The sequence below is a fragment of the Delphinapterus leucas genome, chromosome 12, assembly GCF_059928025.1.
Source record: "Delphinapterus leucas isolate spDelLeu-1000000601 "Yukka" chromosome 12, BTC_Dleu_Yukka2, whole genome shotgun sequence".
In the NCBI taxonomy this organism is placed as follows: Eukaryota; Metazoa; Chordata; class Mammalia; order Artiodactyla; family Monodontidae; genus Delphinapterus; species Delphinapterus leucas.
This window is the reverse complement of record NC_143140.1, coordinates 18,196,651-18,216,503: the sequence shown is the minus strand read 5'-3', so window position 1 is coordinate 18,216,503 and position 19,853 is coordinate 18,196,651. Positions and strand designations below refer to the sequence as shown.

The 19,853-nt window shown below is 39.8% G+C and overlaps 1 protein-coding gene across 3 annotated transcripts in view; it reads left to right on the top strand.

The window, feature by feature from the left end:
- The window catches only part of FILIP1 (filamin A interacting protein 1), a 195,143-nt gene extending 177,315 nt beyond the window's left edge, over positions 1 to 17,828 (top strand). For 2 of the 3 annotated variants that reach the window (XM_022590352.2, XM_022590353.3), the window contains one exon: positions 1,736 to 1,942. In XM_022590352.2, the coding sequence (XP_022446060.2) occupies positions 1,736 to 1,942 (207 nt within the window). Of the gene's footprint in view, positions 1 to 1,735; positions 1,943 to 14,007 lie in introns of those variants that run through there. The other variant, XM_089921748.1, reaches the window with a different exon arrangement.
- The last annotated feature ends 2,025 nt before the right edge of the window (positions 17,829 to 19,853 follow it).

The following is a 19,853-nucleotide window of genomic DNA, read 5'->3' as shown; positions in this document are numbered from 1 at the left end:
ATGATTCACGTACTTCAGGTATATCAGATCCCATAAGATCAAGGGCAACAAAAAGTTTGGGAATACCCCTCTCAGAAATCGAATAGTGTGGTTAGTTCATTTGTGCATTTATTCAACATTTATTGACCATTAGCAGCACTTTAGGCGTGGGGTTAGGTGCCGACTGTAAAGAGGACCTGTCGAAGTTCTTGGCTGAGTGGGAGAGGCAGGATTGAAACCTCCTTAGTGGTTCTGTGAGAGGGGTATGTACAAAGGAACAAGCAGAGAAGGCTTCACTGGGGGAAGAGGTCTTCACAGATGCAGAGAGGGGGCAGCGTGTGCACAGGCGCAGCGATGGCGATGGCGATGTGAGGAACTGGCTTGTTGGGGAAGGTGAGCAGTCCCTTTGCGCTGCAGCGGCTGGGACTGGAGACAAAATGGAGGAGCAGAAAAGGAGAGACACACTGGGGTCAGATACTGAAGATGTGTGGGTCTTTTTATGAAACTGACATTTAATCTCAGAGAGTAGACAAAGGGACCCAGAAACAAGGTAATGATTTTTAAAACTACATTATTTATGTGTTAGGTATGTCTGTAAAACCATTTAAAGGATAAATTGGAGGAAATAGAGGCCGAGGACGGGGATACTGTTGCAATTCTGTAGGCTGGAGATGGCGTATGCTTGAACTGTGGTAACGAAAATGAGGACAGACATATATTGAAGACGGAATTGAAGATTTCGTGACAAACTGAATACAGAGGGCAGCTCTGAGGTTTCTGGCTTGGCTGTAGAGGTGGATAAAATGAGAAACTCAGGGGGACTACTGTTTGGGGGAGAAGTTAAGTAATGTTTGGGGCCTGTTATAATTGAGATGCCTGAGGGACACTGAAAATGTCTAGCACGCGGTTGGAAATCTGGATCTGCATTTAAGGAGAGCACTGAAGACTCGAGGTCCTGGGACTCAGCAACATATGGGTGACAACTGAGGCGATTCTCAGGGTGAATGTGAAAAATGAAAAGAGGGCCAAGGATGGAGCACGGTGACACCCACATTTAGAAGGCAGGCAAGCTGGAACCGGGAGCCAGCGCCAGAGTGAAAAGGAGTCGTCAGAGACAGGACGGGGATGGGTGAGACCCAAGTAAGAACTCACAGCAGGAGAGTTTTAGGAGCACTTCAAGAAGGGCGCTGTGGGGGAATTCTGTGGCAGTCTAGTGGTTAGGACTCTGAGCTTTCACTGCAGGGGGCACGGGTTCTTCCCTGGCCGAGGAACTAAGATGCTGCATGCCATACGGCATGGCAAAAAAAAAAAAAAAAAAAAAAAGAGGGTGTGGTCAGCAGTGACAATACAAAAAAGAGAAGATCTGGCCTCCTTAGGAGGGGAAAGGAGAGCTGCTTCATGTAAAGCAAGTGAGGCGATTTGGGGGACAGTAGGAGTAAAGATGCCTGAGTATACGCAGGGTGTCCTGCAGCTTCTCTGTGAAGTAGGAGTGAAGGCTGTCTCCAGTAAGGGTAGAGGAGGTAGGTCAGGGGCTTGAGAAGAGAACGAAGGGTGCACAGATGTTCCGGGAGAGGGGAAGGGGGGGGACTGAAGTGGACTAGACACCAACTCCAACTTGCTAACGATAATCTGATCTGGAGAGGGGTCGTCTGTGGGTAGTTCTGTGGCAAGAGCCCTGCTTATGCGCAGACTGATGGCATTTCCAGGGGAAACTCACCAACACTGCCCTTGCGTTTCTGTATTTTCTCTCTTACAGTCGGGACAAGACGGGTCATCCCAGCGGCCTACACCCACCCGCATTCCTATGTCAAAAGGTATGAAAGCAGGAAAGGCAGTAGTGGCAGCCCCAGGAGCAGGAAATCTGACCAAATTCGAGCCTCGAGCTGAGACTCAGTCTATGAAAATAGAGCTGAAGAAATCTGCAGCCGGCAGCGCTACCTCTCCTGGAGGGGGGAAGGGCTGAGGGCAGTGGCGGAGGGGGTATGTCGTGCAGATGCTACTGCTGCCCTCTGTTCGTGCCAACTCTCTACATGTACTAATTTAAGTTTTCAATATCTTGTTCATAAAATAATCAACTAATAGCCATGTGTCTTTCCTATTTTGTGGATTTGTTTTGATGCTGGGGAACAGAACTAACCAGCAAAACTACCGTGTGCTGTGTGCTTTGCAGAGGGTGCTGGGCCCGAGGCAGGGCCCGACTTCTAGACCCAGTTTTGCTTCTAGAAAGTGGACCCATTAGTTAAGTCAGTAAGGTATGGGGGCTGGATCACAGCCTCGCCAAAGCTGGCTCCTAATTGTAAATCAAATATAATAGGCTTTGTTCCACCATAATTGATTTTTCAAAAACTCTTTTATGAAACAGGAAATAGGTTAACAATTGTCATTTGCCTCTATCAGATTCCATATTTGCTTCATGTGCTGGAAACAAACAAATAAAACCCCCCAAACAAAACCCATCTCCTAGTTATCACAGGGCCTGGACCTCTAAGGTTTTGCAGAAACAAAAGCCTCTGAGACGATTTCAGGAAACAATTTGAATGTGAAATAAAATGGAAACGAAATATGGAATACTAAAAACAGAGTTTTACTTATTTGTGTGAGTGTGTATTGTAAAGATTTTGGAATTTTAGAACCGTTAATGTCAGACTCATGCTCTATTCAAGTGTGCAACTGATTTAAATTGTGAAGCAGTTTGAATAGAGCTGCCAAATGGCCTTTACAGCTCAAGAGAGGTTGTAATGGATAGAAAATAGCAACAGTAAATTTTGATACATTGTTGCCAAGAAATAAAATGACATCATGCATAGCTTAATTGAATTGAAACATTTTCACAGTCACGTGTGGACTTGACTTTGCAAGTATAGAACCAGTTCATGATTGTGTGTGTGTGTGTGTGTGTGTGTGTGTGTGTGTGGTGTGGTGAAGTGTATTATTATTACCTGTGTTTGTATCATTGTTAATTTTAAGCATGATTTCATAAGCATGAAGAGTGTGTGAATGCAGAATGCCAGTGTCTGTGAGAAGATTAACCATGTTGACGTGGACATGGTGCTTGGTAGTCAAATAACCACAAATGAGCTCAAGGCTGATAACCCCCAGCTTAGCATCTGAGGTCTCAGGTAGGCAGCACCTTTGTCGAAATCTTTGAGGCAATTGGGTGAACTTCACAATAACACAATGAGTATTAAGTTACAGGTTGCTATTTTCTACCTCTAAATTGTGAAGGTTCCAGAATCATTGAATAGTCCTGATATTTGGTAAAAGGTAGATTTTTTTTTAAAGACACATGTTTGGTTTTTAGCCCGGGAGTCACCGTGCTTCATGGTATAGAGACTGTCCTCTGAGTTCTTTCCACACTGTTCTTCCTGTCCCTTGTAGAACTTGGGCTCAAATTGTGGATGAAGGAGATAGACCCCTCACAATATTCACACTTACTTAATCAGATCACTGTTGCCTACAGCTCAGTTCTCAGCAAATGTATTTTAAAATATTGAGCAACTACGGGAGACATGCCCTAATAATGGAATTTCAAGGCGGAAGGAGAGGGAGTCTGAGAAAAAAAGGCTTTATGAAATACGATTTTGAACAAGTTTAAACAACAGATCTTGCCATTTCGAATACTGACTCGTGTCTTTTTGAAAGGGAATTTCCCCCCTTTTGTAAAGTGGACATTATCCCTTTCAGAAACAAGGACGCTCCACTGTTTTTCAAATGCCTCCCTGGCATTTAGGCTATTCAGTGTTACTGTACATGCTGTATTTGAGCAAACGAAGGCGTCAGGAGAACAAACACTGTGTTCTGTTTTATACTACCTGCCATTCTTCAGTGACCCTTGTCCTAATCGAGTGTCACTGCGGCTGTTTTCTTTTTTACCTGCTCACACCATGCTTATGTCGGTTCTGCCCGGAAGCTCATTCCATCTGCAGGGAGAGGCTGTAAGAGCTTAGCCGTGAGTGGACAGGATGTTTATACATCTGGATCTTGGAATACAGCCACCTGCAGAGGACAACCGCTAAGAAAACTTGGCGGCACGACATATATTCGCTTTTCAGAAATGATAAAGTGCGACTGCCGTGGCAGTTTTCCTTTGTAATTTTAGAACCAACGCCACATTTATTGGCTAGCTTGGTTTTAAACTGCATATTAGAAATGAAAGCCACCAAGGACTGGAGATGGAGGATTCAATGCACTCCTACTCCGGCTTCTATGTGTGAGTATAACATGTTTTTAAGATGCAGTTTCATGTGCTTTTATAAGAGTGAATGGGATGAAAAAGTTAGAGTCTTTTCCCTGTCCTGAAACAGTACTGTGTAGTGAAATAGCAGGGGTCTCACTAGGGCAGCTATGAACAGCTGCTGTCAGGTCCCGTCCTGGGGAGGGAGGGGTGCCATTTCCACAGATTTCAGTGTGACGGCTCCCTCTGGGGACAGGCAGGGCCCCATCCACACAGCTACAGAGGCAGCCCTGGTCTTACCCTCCTGAGAATAATTTTTGTGTGTTGGCTGTTTCCACATTCTACGAGGGTGGCCATGTAGCATGCATGGTACCAGAAACATTCCAAGATGGGACACGGCCCAGAAGGTATTTATCATTTCTTGAAAATGACTTTCCTGTCTAGGTCACCTGCTTAAACAGAGTCATTCAGTTTCTACTGGCATCTTTATTATATTTTCATTGAGGACAGGTTAACGGGGAACAGTTGGGCTGTCTGGAGATTTTAGTGTACTCCTTAAGGGTAGGGTGTTACTGGATCTCTTAGTTGAATGTCTTTAAGAAACAAGTGAAGACATAGCTTTGATGTGCAGTGTGGGAAGAGTATAATTTCAGGGAAACAAAAACCTGTCCAAGAATGGGAGATGCACAAAGATTTGAATTTCTCATGCCTTTCATAGATTTGGAATACTGGGGAGAGAGCAAAACTTTCCTGATTGGGAAAACCCCAGGGATATTAGATGAGAAGGGCACGTTTATGTGGGCAGCAGGAGGGCAGAGAGAGAGAGGAAGAGGTAACAGGATGAGCACAGAGAGGGCTTCCCAGTAAACAGGGATGCATTATTCCCAAACCTCCCTAACCCAGCCGATGGTCAGTGTTTCCCCCATACTTCCTCCTCCAGTCTCATCCTTGGTTATCTCCTCACCCTCTGCTCTTTCAGCTTCTCCTTTTCACCTGTTACCTCCACACAGGATGTAAGTATGCTCTGGCCTCTTCCGTTTCAGCACAGTTTTTCCTTCAGCCACGCAGCCCTCTATAGCTACCGCCCTGAGCCCTTCCCTGCCTGCCCGGTGGAGCCACTGACACAACGCTCGGCCTTTTCTGCCTCCACTCCCACTGTTCCCATTGATTCTTTAATTATTCTTTATTTTTGTGAAAGTAACTCATATACAGTAAAAATACAAGCCAGTGCTAAAAGACATGAAAACAGCTGTTCATCACCTCACACCCCCCTTTCCAAACTCAGCTCTACTCCTTAGAGAAAATTATTTCTCACTCTAAATTGATACATTTTGGATATCTCTTTCTTCCCATTATTGTTTTGATGTTTGAGAATTTAGTCCTCTTACATGTCTCCTCCCTTCCCTTTTCCCCATCCTCACAATATGACTGCATCACACATTTTTTGATAAATCAGCAGCCAGCCGCCAGCATGTTTCATGTTCATATGTTTACGACGTGAATTTAAATATTGTTCCCTGCTGAGCCGACTCGTGTACTATGATCATGTTTCCTTCCTCTTACCATGTTCCCCCTTCAAAAGAATAATTGCTTTAATTTTTCGTCTGCGTGCTTTTCTATGTATCTATCTGTATTTTTTCCAGATGCCCCAATAGATCTACCAAACACCTATGAGTAATTTTTCCAAACACTTAAGCACATCAGTTTCCTACTTTTCCCTGGAGGCCTTACTAGTTCAACCCTCTGCTTCCCTACTTAGTCTGGAACGCTTGTCCTTTACGTCTGCTGCTCAGCTGTGGTCCTATTGCCTACATTGAATCCTCTGTTTCCTGGATTTCTTATCTTCTACTTCTTTTGCTTACCTGTGTGTCTGTCTGTCTACCTATCTATCTGTCATCTATCTATCTATCACCTATCTATCTATCTACCTATCGAAGCGCATCTTCCAGTAGTTTCTACAGAGAAAAATCCTCCAGTAACCTTCTTGAGGCAGGCTACCTGCATTCCGGGAACAGATCAGGGAGATGAAGTGGAGAATCTCACAGTTTAGGCACTCCCTTGCGTTCAGCCCGTTCTTGTGCCTAGGTCCAGAACTTGTTAGGTCAGTTTTTTCAGAGAATAAACCCCGGATCTCTGTAAGGGTGAAAGTAGAGTGAGGCTATGCACCTCTCCCTCTGTGACTGAGACATCTAATCTCCTTTGGATTCCTTGAACTTCTCTGACTGCCCTGCCTCAGTCTCCCTTGCTGGCTCCTTATTGTATGCATACATTTTTTTTTAATTGAAGTACAGTTGATTTACAATGTTGTGTTAATTACTGCTGTACAGCAAAGTGATTCAGTTACACATATATATACAGTCTTTTTTTAATACTCTTTTCCATTATGGTTTATCACAGGATATTGAATAGAGTTCCCTGTGCTGTACAGTAGGACCTTGTTGTTTATCCATCCCATATATAATCATTTGCATCTGCTCATCCCACACTCCCAATCCATCCCTCCCCCACCCCCCTTCCCCTTGGCAACCACCAGTCTGTTCTCTATGTACATGATTCTGTTTCATCGATAAGTTCATTTGCATCATATTTTAGATTCCACATATAAGCGATATCATATGGTGTTTGTCTCTCTCTGTCTGACTTACTTCACTTAGTATGAGCATCTCTAGGTCCATCCATGTTGCTTGTGCATGCATCTTAAGGGTTGCTGTTCTCCTTATCTTTTCAAAAGCCATTTGCCTACACTACATGCTCATTCTGGTTACTTTATTCACTCCCATGGCTTCAGTTATCTCCCATATGCTGATGACGACCAAACCTCTATCTCCAACCATGCACTCAACGTGGCACTGTACATCTCCAACTTAGTTCGTCTCAAAGCCATTCTCAACAACCCCTCCATCCCTCTTCCAAGTTTTTTCCTTCTCCTATAATTCTCCACCTCAGGAGGAACGTCCCGAGCTACCCAGTCACTCAAGAAAGCCAGAAGCCACTTCAGGCCCCTCCTTCCCCCTCGCCCACCAAGGAGACTCATTCAGCAAGTCTCTCGTACCCCTGTCAAACCCCTGACACCTGAGGCAGCTGCACCCACATCTCCATTTTCCCCATCACTGCCTGAGTGGAGGTTCTAACTACTTCTCATCTGGATGACTCTAATACTCTCCCAACCGATCCCATAATCTCCAGCCTCAACATTTCCTGATTCATTTTTCATTTTGTTTTTCAAAGTGCAAGTTGATCATCTCACTCCTCCATTTGAAGCCCTCCCAATCGTTATCCACAGCGTGCAAAGCCAGCTCCCCGGTGCGGCACTCAAGGCTCTGTGATCTGGCTCCCTGCCTCCCCACCCTCCCTTCCCCTCGCCTGGACTCCCACCCCCAGGCCCACAGAATGCCCCGCACAGTGGCCAGATCACCTTCCCTTGACTATCTCAACTTGTTTCTTCTCCCTGGGTTGCCCTTCCTCTGACACTTCCTTCTGGTGGTTCTGTCCTCCGTTCAAAATCTCTTTTAAGAACTTTGCCTCCATGAACAAGACAAGCCATTATTTCAGAATCTAAGCCAGGGTTTAAAGCCTGTCATTTTTTACATTTTTACAGCAAATGCTGTAAAAAACTTGGTACTTATACTGTAGAGAAAGAAAACTAACAGTCAGAGGACGGCTGGGAGTTGGAGAAGAAAGAGGTGTTCCTGCTTCCTCCTTAGTTTGCAATACAAACCTGTGAGAATGATAAGGAGGGTGCTGACACATCATGCGTGAGAGCACAGAGGGAAAGAGGGAGCAGAGTTAGGGGAAATCCGGGTGCTGCCATTCTAGACGGTGTAAGTTACTGCTATGTCCCTCCAAAGGCTCCGTGGCAGGTAATGGATGCAAAACAGCCAGGAGACCCGGACTGGGGAGTTCTTGCCTCTGAAGCTATCACACGTGTGGAGAGCTAAGGGGGTCTGGGAGCTTCCTGTGAAGCACAAGCGTACTTGAATTATTTACGAATGGCTCATCCTCTCTTACTCCCCCAGAGGAGCATGAAAGCACTTCAGGAAAGAAAAAGTTCCAGGTGATTTATCATGCTCTTCAGTTTCATGAAGGACCCTCTAAAATAGATCAGAGAGGCTTCTGTTTTAAGGGATCAAACACCACCATCCATAAGCAGGATTTAGATTGAGGATAGATATTAAGGCGAACATGGAGAGAAGGTGGATTGCTGAACTACGGACTAGATTCCTGACATAGGACTGACCAGGAGATCAGAGGAAGGCTGTGTAACCTTTGGCAAACCACCTTACCTTGGCTTATGGCTTAGCATTCAGCTATGATCCTTTATGATTCTGGCATTCCTCCTTAGAGTGATAAGGTGAGACGCTTCACTCTTGTTCAGTGAGCGACTTCAAAGAGTCTGCCATAATGCTTTTCCTAAGAGCTAATAATTAATTGCTTATCTGGTAAAAGTAGTTTTGGCCTCTCTACTTGTGCTAATATTATGTACGTGTGATGGACAGAATTGCAAAGCCAAGGACTGTTTAGAAATGAACTAGACTTTAGTGGTCAAGAAGATAATTATCCCTTTTATTAAAGATGAAAACAAAAACAAAACAAGAAAACCCCCAACGCTTAGAGTGTCTCATTATCTTATTAATGATGAAACCAGGGCTTCAGTTTCTCCCAGTACCTTATTCAGGATTTCATACGAGTAAACCACTTCAAGTGAGCAAAGCGTATATTCATACATAGACTAAAAATACCCGCTCAATGGGCCAAAATAATATTGCCAAAGGATTTGAGATATTGAGCTCTCTACATAGAAACCCTGTGTGTCAAAGTTCTCAAAACAGCAATTTGATGAACATTATCCTTATCTAAAAAACACAGTGCCCTTCTCAATTTTCACACATAGTGTAATATTCCATGCTATCCTGTGACCCACCGTAGACTTAGATCAACCTAAGCTGATCTCAGCATCTAGCATCTAACTAACACCTGTGTCTAAAAAGTAGAGCCTGAGCATGTTTGGCTCAGGTACTCAGCTATTTTCCCACCATTTAGTTTTTATTTATAATTAATGTTATCTATGGGATAACTAGTTCCAATTTGCTTGTATCTGGGGAACCGTAATCTGTGTGAGAGGTAACAGTTAGCTTGCCTGAAAAAAAATCTACCAATCATAACTGCGATGATTGGTAACTCCTGCAACCTGGGGGGGGCGGGCGAGGGGAAGATTTGTCCTGATGATGGAGTGGAAAATGTTCTGCAAGGAAGCAAATAAACTCTTAGGTGGTTGAGAAACCTCAAGAGAGTTTGTATCATCTGATTCCAAAGTTTCCTGAAGCAAATGACAGAACTGATTAGCGGGAGTATTTTTAATTAGCCGAGCTGAATCCAGAAGAAGAATACAAGTCCAAATCAACAGGGGAAGTTTATTGGATTTCCTATTTAAAACAGATGTTTTATCAGAACTCTGATTAACGTCTGAATGTGATAGGAACAGGACTGAATACTGAAGCAGTTTCTTAAAATGAACCTTAAAAGTAAACAATATCTAGGCACTCCTACTTCTGAAAGGTGTAGAGAATGCGGACATTTTTGCAGGAGGATAAACCCCCCAGCAGGCAGCAAGGTCAAAGCTGGGGTTTGGTAGCTGGTGGAGGAAGAAAGGCAGAGCCCTAAGCCAGTGCCTTGCTCTCCAGGCAGAGCTCCTGGGGGTAGGAGCCATGGAACAGGGAACAGGCCATATGCCGGCCAAACTGATGCCGAATCCAACAGGAAATGTTTTCTGTAACGCTGGTGTACAGTTTCCTGTGAATAAAGCAGATGCAAAGTCCTGCTATAAATTGAACTTCTGCTGTGCTTTGTCTTTGGTATATGAATTTGGAGGCTATCAAAGTGATGTGGTCTCATTTACTAGAGTTGATTTTTGAAATTCAGAGCTCAAGAGTCCCCTTGAGGCTTGGCAGGGCATAAACATAGGCACTGCTCTGGGGGAAGGCACTGACTTTTCAGGGAATACATCTTTCTTACTCCACAGCCAAGGGGTTCTCCTGGGAGGAATCAGAATTCCAGTTTGTTACCAGGTTGCCCCACTGTAGCACTCAAGAGACATTCTCCCCCAGATTTCTCCCCAAATCCTGTCTTACGTATACAACTTTGGATCTCAAGTCATCTGGCTGGCCAGTAGTTTTGGGGATACCACCCAAGTAGGATGAATAAGTCATCTTTGTAAGGTCAGAAATCAAGTGTAATTAGGAATCGATAATCCGTTAAACTTCCTTTCCATGGAAGTTATCTAATAGCTAGTGTAATAAAAGAATGAATTCATTTCACAATAATATTATGAAAACAATGTATTTAATGTGTTACATGAAGCTTCTCAAGAAAAAAAACTTCAAGATAACACTTGAGAGAAACACATAGAGGAAAAAGTGCCTTGGTCAAATGTTAATATAAAAAATATATGTAAAAATCCAGTGTCCCCATGTACATATGCTGATTAAGACTTAGAGGGTTTTTTTCTTCTTCCAGTTAGAAAAATGGAGATTGTTATTAAATATCTACACAACAGAGGGCCCCAAATTTAAATGCTCTGCTATTTTGAGTTTTCTGATAGAGGTGGTAATAAGTGTGGCTTTGGTCTCAATCTTCCTCATATATTCTACAGATTACTAATGTCAGAAAAGTGGTATCTGTAGAAAGAGTAAAATTTAGATTACAGAATGACATCTGATTGTACTTAGGTCACCTTAGAGGTCCCTAATGACTTATTTGGGTCTCATTCTGAGATGAAATGAAGACAGAGTAGTAGATGGAAAAAAGATTTGCTCACTGACTTTGTAACTTCAATAAAATCTATAACATTATTTTATTGTACTAAATCATAAAAAAAACAAAAGGAAGGGACTTGGGAATTCTGTCTTTAAAAAAACAAAACGCACAAATAATGGCATTAATCCCCAAAGCATTTTTATTTTATTATTATTTTTGTTGGCAACCATGAACTCCTTATGCATCAGATCGTTTTGCTGTGTAATGTCACCTCAAGATTTAATACCTTAAAACAACCTTTTTTATTTCTCGTAAGTTTGTGTATTGGCTGGGTGATTCTTATCTGAGTCAGTTTACAGATTTGGGGAAAACATAGATAATAAGCAAACATAGATTTAACAAATATGCTTAATAAGTTTCAAATGCTAGAGCCACTATCATATAGATCTTACCTCACTGTCTTTAGAAACAAGATGAAATATGTCTCTATGTTATAAAATAAAATAACTTGGGCTTGTTTTACTTTAAGTAAATTTTATGTACATAAATATTAAACCCCATCTTTTATTATTGAAGTTGAATAAAATAAATAAACTCTCTTATTTGGCATTGTCAAATATTTTTGAGATAGTCTTTTTAGTAACATAATCTGATTAATAGCATTAATATATATATCATGCATGGATTACCAGTTTGCTACCTTAAAAATAATAATAAGATGTAATGGTCCAACCAAGACATTGTTTCTATGTATGTACTCTTGCCATATGTATTTTCACCAAATACTAATTCTGTAAAGCTATTATTATTATTTTTCTAAATTGGAGTATAGTTGACTTACAGTGTTGTGTTACTTTCTACTGTACAGCAAAGAGAATCAGTTATACATATACATATACCCACTCTTTTTTAGATTCTTTTCCCATATAGGTCATTACAGAGTATTGAGTAGAGTTCCCTGTGCTATACAGTAGGTTCTTATTAGTTATCTATTTTATATATGGTTGTGTGTATATGTCAATCCCAATCTCCCAGTTTATCCCTCCCTCCCCCCTTCCCCCCTGGTAACCATAAAATTATTTTCTACATCTGTGACTTTATTTCTGTTTTGTAAATAAATTTGTTTGTAACCAGTGTTTTAGATTCCACATATAGGTGATATCATATGATACTTGTCTTTCTCTGTCTGACTTACTTCACTCAGTATGACAGTCTCTAGGTCCATCCATGTTGCCGCAAATGGCACAACTTCATTTTCCTTTTTATGGCTGAGTAATAAATAGTCCATTGTATATATGTACCACATCTTCTTTATCCATTCATCTGTCGATGGACACTTAGGTTGCTTCCATGTCCTGGCTATTGTAAATAGTGCTGCAGTGAACATTGGGGTGCATGTATCTTGAAAAGCCATTATTATTACGGAAACTATAAAATGCTAGGATTAGGAGAAGGCAACTCTAGGAATTTAGAGGTTTGCACACTCAAGGGGAGAGAAGAAGGTACTGTAGTAAAAAAATATTAGCCCTGCCAGGGATTTGAGAGATGATTTCTGATACCCTCATTTTGTAATGAGGAAACAAAGGCACAGGCATTCTGAATTACGTCTACAATAAGAACAATTCTAGACTTCACTCTTTTAAATGTATGTTTCCTATGATCTCTTAAGGGAGGAAAATGGGGAAGATACTTTAATTCTATTAAGGAGGTTTGAGACCTACGTCTTTTCCCTCTTTGAAACCTACTATAGAAATTTTTAAAAAGAAAAAGTGTTGAGTGGGAAATAACATTTTAATGTGAGGCCCTGATTTTTACCTGCATAATATTTTATTTAGTGTTTTTAGTTTTTACTTGAAGGTTTTGATACAATTTTAGGCCCTGAAAAAATTTGAGGCTAGAACAATTTTCCAAAGATAAAACGAGACAATGATTTTTATGGGTTTCTGGTACAGTAAAAAATCATACCTATGTCTTAAAAGCTTTTAAAAACCTTCATAGCTAGTTATTATTAAGTATATAAAACATTTATGTATTTACTTTACCTGTTTTATCCCAAATTCAATTCGGAAAGGTCAAGGGAAGGAATGGAAATATCTCCACCTAGTGGTCAGTGTGAAGTAAACCTCTAGGTCTATGACATAATGAGCTTTAATTAATGTTTACTTAGATATTAATTATCCATGTTAAAAAATGTAAATAGTAAGAATTTGAGACTAACATGAACATAATAGGTGGAAATTTCCTCACGCTATTCATAAACATTGACATTAGTTGACCGGGAGGTAATACATTTTTCAGACAGAGAAACCATTTGAGGCTTAGTTATTTCTTTCCTCTGCTCTTTATCTCAGCAAAGGCAGGGCCCTAATTCATTTTGTTCACCAACGTAGTTCCATGCCCAGCACAGTGATGGGCATGTAGTAGGGCCTCAATGACATAATGAAAAAAAAGATGATAAATGTTCACAAAGGCATAAAGGTTAAAAGTGAAATCAATCAAATAAATATAAATATTACTCATTGTGGCTGGTACTGTTCTAATTGCTATTTCTGAATCTATTTTTACTTACTTTTATAAAAATGAATTCAGATTTAAGAGCATATGCAGAATTATGCAAAAAGCAGCAGTCAGAGACAAAAATGAGTCATCTGTATTTAGTGACTTCTCGGGAATAATGAATATTTCCTTATTAAAACTCAAATCTACACCCATAAACAAGTAAAAGTATGTGACTATCTTTCAGAACAGAAATTCGAGGCAACAGTCTGGTTTCCACTATGGGGCTTGTATATAGTAATGACTGTCTTTGTGTTCAGTGCTTTGCTTGGGGAAAATCAATCGAATATTGTTAGAATATTAGACACGGTTTCTAAAAATCTTCAAGAATTTAGGGGTAAAGCTCCTATGTCAATATAAAGAACTTACCCAAGAATAGGAAAGATTTGCGGGAGAAGCTATTGGGCTCATGAACCTATTTTTGTTTGTTTTCTTGTTTAACACCTATGGTCTTTTAGTGAAATGATATGGTATTGACCCTCACATAAACTACTGATTTGAGTCTCAGTTTGATTGAAAATGCCGTGTCTTTCTTCTCTTTGTAGAAAGCATCATCATCCACCAGTTACGTATGAACTCCAGATGAAATGGTGAACCGAGCACACGCTGGGTGTGTGTACTTCTTCTGAGTCCCTGTTGAATGGATGGTGTTTCTCCAGCTCTCCACCATCACTAAGGTCCTCTATGCTACTGATCATGACTGGAAATAATTTTCTACTTCCAGTGATTTTTTTTGAGGATACAAATGTAAAAACTGAACATGGTGTTGCTGACAATATAAAAATACGTAGCATGAGGGCAACTCAATCTTTATGTCAAAATAAATTTCTCTTCCTTTTGCAAAGCTTTCAGGTCCATGGGCACATGCTGTGTAATTTATTTTTATCATACACTTTGTAATGTGATTTTTTACTAAAGTGTTTCCTTTTTTCATAGTCTATGGCACATGTATCTGTAGAATACACTGTCAGTTCTTCAAAGTATTGGTAGTGGTGCATTCAAAATGGTAACCTATACTTATTTTCTTTCATCAATTTGTTATTTCTGAAAAAAAAGAAAGAAAGTACAACACTCTACATATTTCCTGGGGTAAATTCAAGAGGTGAATCCAAAGCAGGAGATTCTGGAAGAGGTGTTATTATTGTTTGTACAATGCTGTGCTTCTGACCATGGTACAACACTAACAAATAACACTGACTTAAGAGCTTAAATACTTAAGCCAGTTTTTAAAGTTGATCTTTCTAGTGCTCTGTGCCCAAAACCTTGGATGAATTGGTTTTCATATGGAAGAAGTTAATAGAAGGAGCTGTATGAGTTTAACCAGTAAGACTTACAGGAACACCTTCTACTGACAGTTCAATTATATTTCTGTTTGCATTGTTTACTTATATGTACAGGACTTATAATAAGGACTGTGATATCAGGCTATTTCTCACAATCTACCCAAATGAAAGCCTGAAAATAAAAACTGACCTAGATGCTATCAGCATCTTTTTAAAATATGGTAGGAGAAATCCCAAGATAGATAACTTTTTTTTTTCTTGATAGCTAGGATTTGGACAGGATAATCTATAACCACATATAGGTTAGAGAATACGTTCTTTAAAGATTCAAAGCAAACATACATTACTCAAATCTCAGTGTCAGACCTGCTGTTGAATTTAGGTTTATGTGAAAATATGCATCAGAAATCTACTTGAAACCCTAATAGTACAGGTTTTTTTAAAAAAAGACTTTGTTAATATCGACATGTTTTCAGTAAGGTCTTTAAAAAGATAACTGAAAGATAACTGAAGAGTTGACACATTTTCTAGGTGCAGAAATCATGTATCATGTCACTTTACTGAGATTTAAGAAAGAATGCTTCTGAGTGTCACAAGGATAACTAGGAAGTACACAAGTAATACTATTGGCCCATTTCTCCAGTCCACAGCTTTATCCAGGTTCCTAAGGCCAAGAGGGAAATCCACACTTCATCTCTGGAACAGAAACATTAGGTTTTAGGGTATACCTTGTGGAATTAGCAAATCATATTCAGTAGCTATTATAAATTAAATAACTATATTTTATATAAAATTAGTTTTGATTTTTGTAAGTAAAAGAAATGCTACAGTAGGTTTGTCCTAGCATGAATGATTGTGAATGCATCACAGACCTGCAAGCCTTTCGTTACTGATTAAGAAAACTAGAGTGTGTATGTGTGAAGATTTAAAAAATTGTTATGGCTTTTGATTTCTGAAAACGTTTCTGAACTGTAAAGACGATTTCTATGAGAAAAGGGTTTTATTTAGTATTGTTGTATTTTTTGACTCACAGTTAAGTTCCCTGTTTGCCAATGCTTATACTTCTGATGGCAAAAATATTCCGATATATCACAAACTAGCGTCTGACACAAATAACTTTCTGAACATGTGGGAATTTTATTGCACTAAGAGTGAACAGGCTAGAGGATAAAACTTTAAATACTCCTTGACTTTAATTTAAAATATTACAAATAATTTATATACATTTGGATCGAAAGTTTTTATTTCTCCTGCATTTATAATGAAATTTGGTACTTGCAAAGCAGAGTGAGGGTGACGGTGTGATCCAAGTCATTCAGATGGATACAGAGCTCTTTTCTGCCTCTGCTATGGTTAAGTCCTTTCTTTAAACTCTAATGGAATCTGAGTGACAGATGAGTAAAATTAACCTAAATTAATAAAAAAATTGTCTTGAAATAAAATAATAGAATATTAAAAATTAACAGAAAATAGAAAACAGCAAATAGTCGTATCCTTATCTAATGAATAAACAAACAAGATCATAAATAGTCATATTCCAATATCAACATCCAATTGAAAAAATTGCCCCCCATGTGCAACCCTGGCACCATCCCAGACTCACATGATTTCTATATCTTTTATTATAAGGAAATCTCCAATCATCAGTATGAATGAGAATCAGTTTTGAATGGAATAATTAGGTTTTCTGAAATATAGTCATAATCAGTGTTTCCAGGTTAAGGCATATAATTGAACTAATCCATTATGTTGCCCTTTTCTTTTTGAGAAGAGAATGTTTTTTGAGGGTATATTCTACAAAGATTTTTTTTCAAGTATGTCATAAAATATTAGGGTGTGATGAAGTTAGTGGTAGAGGAAATATTCCAGATATTAGATGCCTGGAATGGCCACAAAATGTGCAGAATGAACTGCATCTTAGGACAACCATTTGAAAAAAAATCATGGTGTGGAATATCTAGCTTAAACATTAACAGAGACACCAACACTATTGAAATAATTCACAGCTTCTAAAAACCAGTGACGAGGAGTAAATGGTGTATCAGACAATGCCTTTAATATGTTTGTGCCTTTTCTATTTATACTGTGGTTGAATTTTCCTGGAAATAAATAAAAAACATAGCAAAAGTAGGGTGTGTTCATGAATTTGATGAGCAACAATTCTAAAAACAACAAAAATGCAAGATGGAAGTTTAAAAAAAAGCATATCTGGCATCTGAGGCCTATACGCCCCTCCGGACTCCCACATTTACGCCTCTGCTAAAAATACTAATGAGAAGGCAAAAAGGAAAAATGACAAAAATTGTTGTAACAAATTCATAAAAATTGGGAGAGTTTCATGGAATTAATTTTGCTTAGTGACCACTAAAATTTTATTTTCTTAAATTTTCAGCATTTACTCCATAACTAAATGATGAAAACTGTGTTTGTTACTTAGGGAAAATGCCATAGATTCATAAATTTACACAGAAATATTTATAGGTGCCATGACATGATTCATTTATTTTCTGGTGTTGTTTTCTTTTTGTTTGTTTATGTTATTTGGGTAATTTTACCTCACCATTCACAGATTTTGTTATTTTAACAATTCAGATCTGTATTTCTTTAGATTTTGCTTTAAAAATATCAGATGTTAGCTCTTCCAATGTAAGAGACTTACAATGTGATCAGGTATTCTTAGAAGTCTTGCAAGGTTTAATGGATTTTCAAAAGCAAAAGATTGCATTGAAAAATTTTGGAGCTACATTCTATTTTCACAGCATTCTCAATTTTGTTTCCTTTAAGCTTTGTTGAATCCATGAGAAGTTTATTATTTTTCACTACAGCCGAGTGAATTTATGGATATGTACTTGTTTTTTCTATGAATGTAATATCCTACTTTCAGTTCTTCACAGGCTATTGAAATTATTTAACCAATTAAGACATTTTCTGTATTATTTCCAAAGCCGACTGTGTTTATCAAAATCTCACCAGAGTGAGAACGATAACAATTGTGATATGAAAGCATTGTGCAATATTCTTTTTTGAGTTGGAACATAATATTCATCAAATTAAAATCATTTAAAATGAGTATTCAACTTTCTTTTTACTTAAAATTGTTTGCTTTAAAATAGTCTTCCCTTCTGCATTTTGTATTTTCTTTAAAATACGGTGTTTTTGACTGTGAATACGCAGAAGCGGTACGGCAGATCTGCCAAAATGAGAGACGCTTTTCCTTGGAGTTACATCATAGTTTGATTCCTTGGTGAGATGAAAACTGCAAGACACCAAGAGACACAGCTGGTTGCAGGGCTTCCCTCGCCCCTTTAGCCTCCCCAAATGCTTTGTCCATCAACATACAGATATTTCCCACTGCATTCCGCTGTCAATCTAAAGGGAGATTACTCGGTACAGTGAACGCTCCTGAGGTTTTCCAGCAGTCCTCAGCCAGCCTCTACATGGGCAGTTGGGTAATGGTTTCAGCAGAGTGTTCTGGGGGGTGACTGTGGGGTTGTGCTCTGATCTCTTTTATTTGTCAGGCTTGTGCCAGAAATGGTGGTCCATTGCCATAGCCAATCCGAATGTATCTTTGCCTTACTGGGGACAAAGGAATGGGTTTCTCCTATTGTTTAAAGATACACATATCCAAAAAGCAGGCAAGGCTGATGTCTACCCAAAGATGCCTTCCACAGGAAAGCTGCAGATGTTAGGGGTCTTGCCCATAATCGCAGCTCTTTGGCTTCTCTTCTTGGAGGAGGGGAGCCCTTTGGGGCACATGGTTTAAGAGCACTGTTATTTCATGACTTCCTGGGAGAAGGGGTCTCAGGCTTTCCATCATATATGTTCAAATGGATTACTGCCTTTGAGTCCTGGGCTAGAGTCACTTTTAGTGAGGCCAGCCTTTTCCCCCAGGTAGAGAAACCGGAGTGACTTCTCTGGGCCCCATGTTTGCTGGCAATAGGGCACACTGCACCAAACTCTTTTCTTTCTCTGAATGTCATTAAAGTCTGCCTTTGGAATTTGTATTCAATGAATCCCAAGGAACCTATGAAGAATGTCAAACACTGAGGTCTGTCTTCAGCTGGGGCAACCCTAGTGACTGCATGGTCCCAGGCACAGCAACCCGATCCACAGGTGACGGCAGGAACCCAGTTCCCTGCAGTTCCCAGATCATTATTTTTTTTAAAGATAATCAGTCCTCCTTTAGTCTTCCCTGGCACTATTTCCAGCATCTCTTTCAGAGATAAATATCTCTAAGGATAAAATAATTTTCTTCTTTCTCTTCAGGAGTCCATTTGTCCCATTCTGCCTTATATTGACCGGCATTGGTGTAAAACGCTGTCTCCCTAGTTTGACTGTAAGCTTCTCAGAGGCAGGACTTGCATATTCCTCACAGTGAATAGAATATACTGGATAAACGTTTGCAAAAGGCAATATAATCCCTTCTTCCAACTGCTCTGTCTCCTAATCTTCACAGAAGTTTTCCATGACCATAAACACATACTCAGTGTTGGTCTCTCTGACTCTTACTCCCATTTCTTTCTCCTCCTTGAGAACAAGGTATATGCATAGTCAAAATGGCAGGGTGTTTTATAGGCACTTAATTATTGACCCCTAATCCCAAAGGGTTGCTCCTTTAGCAGGGTGTTCTGTGCCAGATCTTCCTCAGCAAATTGACCTGCCTGGTGATTCTACCCCTGCAGAAGCCTCTGTACCCACTGAAGGTTTCAGATGCAGAGTATCTGATTTAACAAGAGAAAACTCTCAATAATCACTGATTCTAAGGGAAGATATGCTCTCTGCAAGGACAAAGGGCCCTCATCTTATCAGAACACCAGATGGTCTGTGCTATCATGACAAGAGAGCTGTGGTCAGTCATTTTTGATTCACAAAGAGGCTAAGCACCGGTTCCCACATAGAGCACTGGTGCACGTAGGCAGTGGGACAAATGGACTACATAAGCTAACAAACTGGGCATCTCCCAGAAGTGGAAGGAGCCAGAGATCTCTGTTTCTAGGGCAATGGCAATCTGCTAAGATCTTGCTTGAGAAAAAGAACATGATCAGCCAGGGTATATGGTTTTGCAAATTATTAATAATAAGTGTAGTATAAGGTTCAACTTTCTCTAC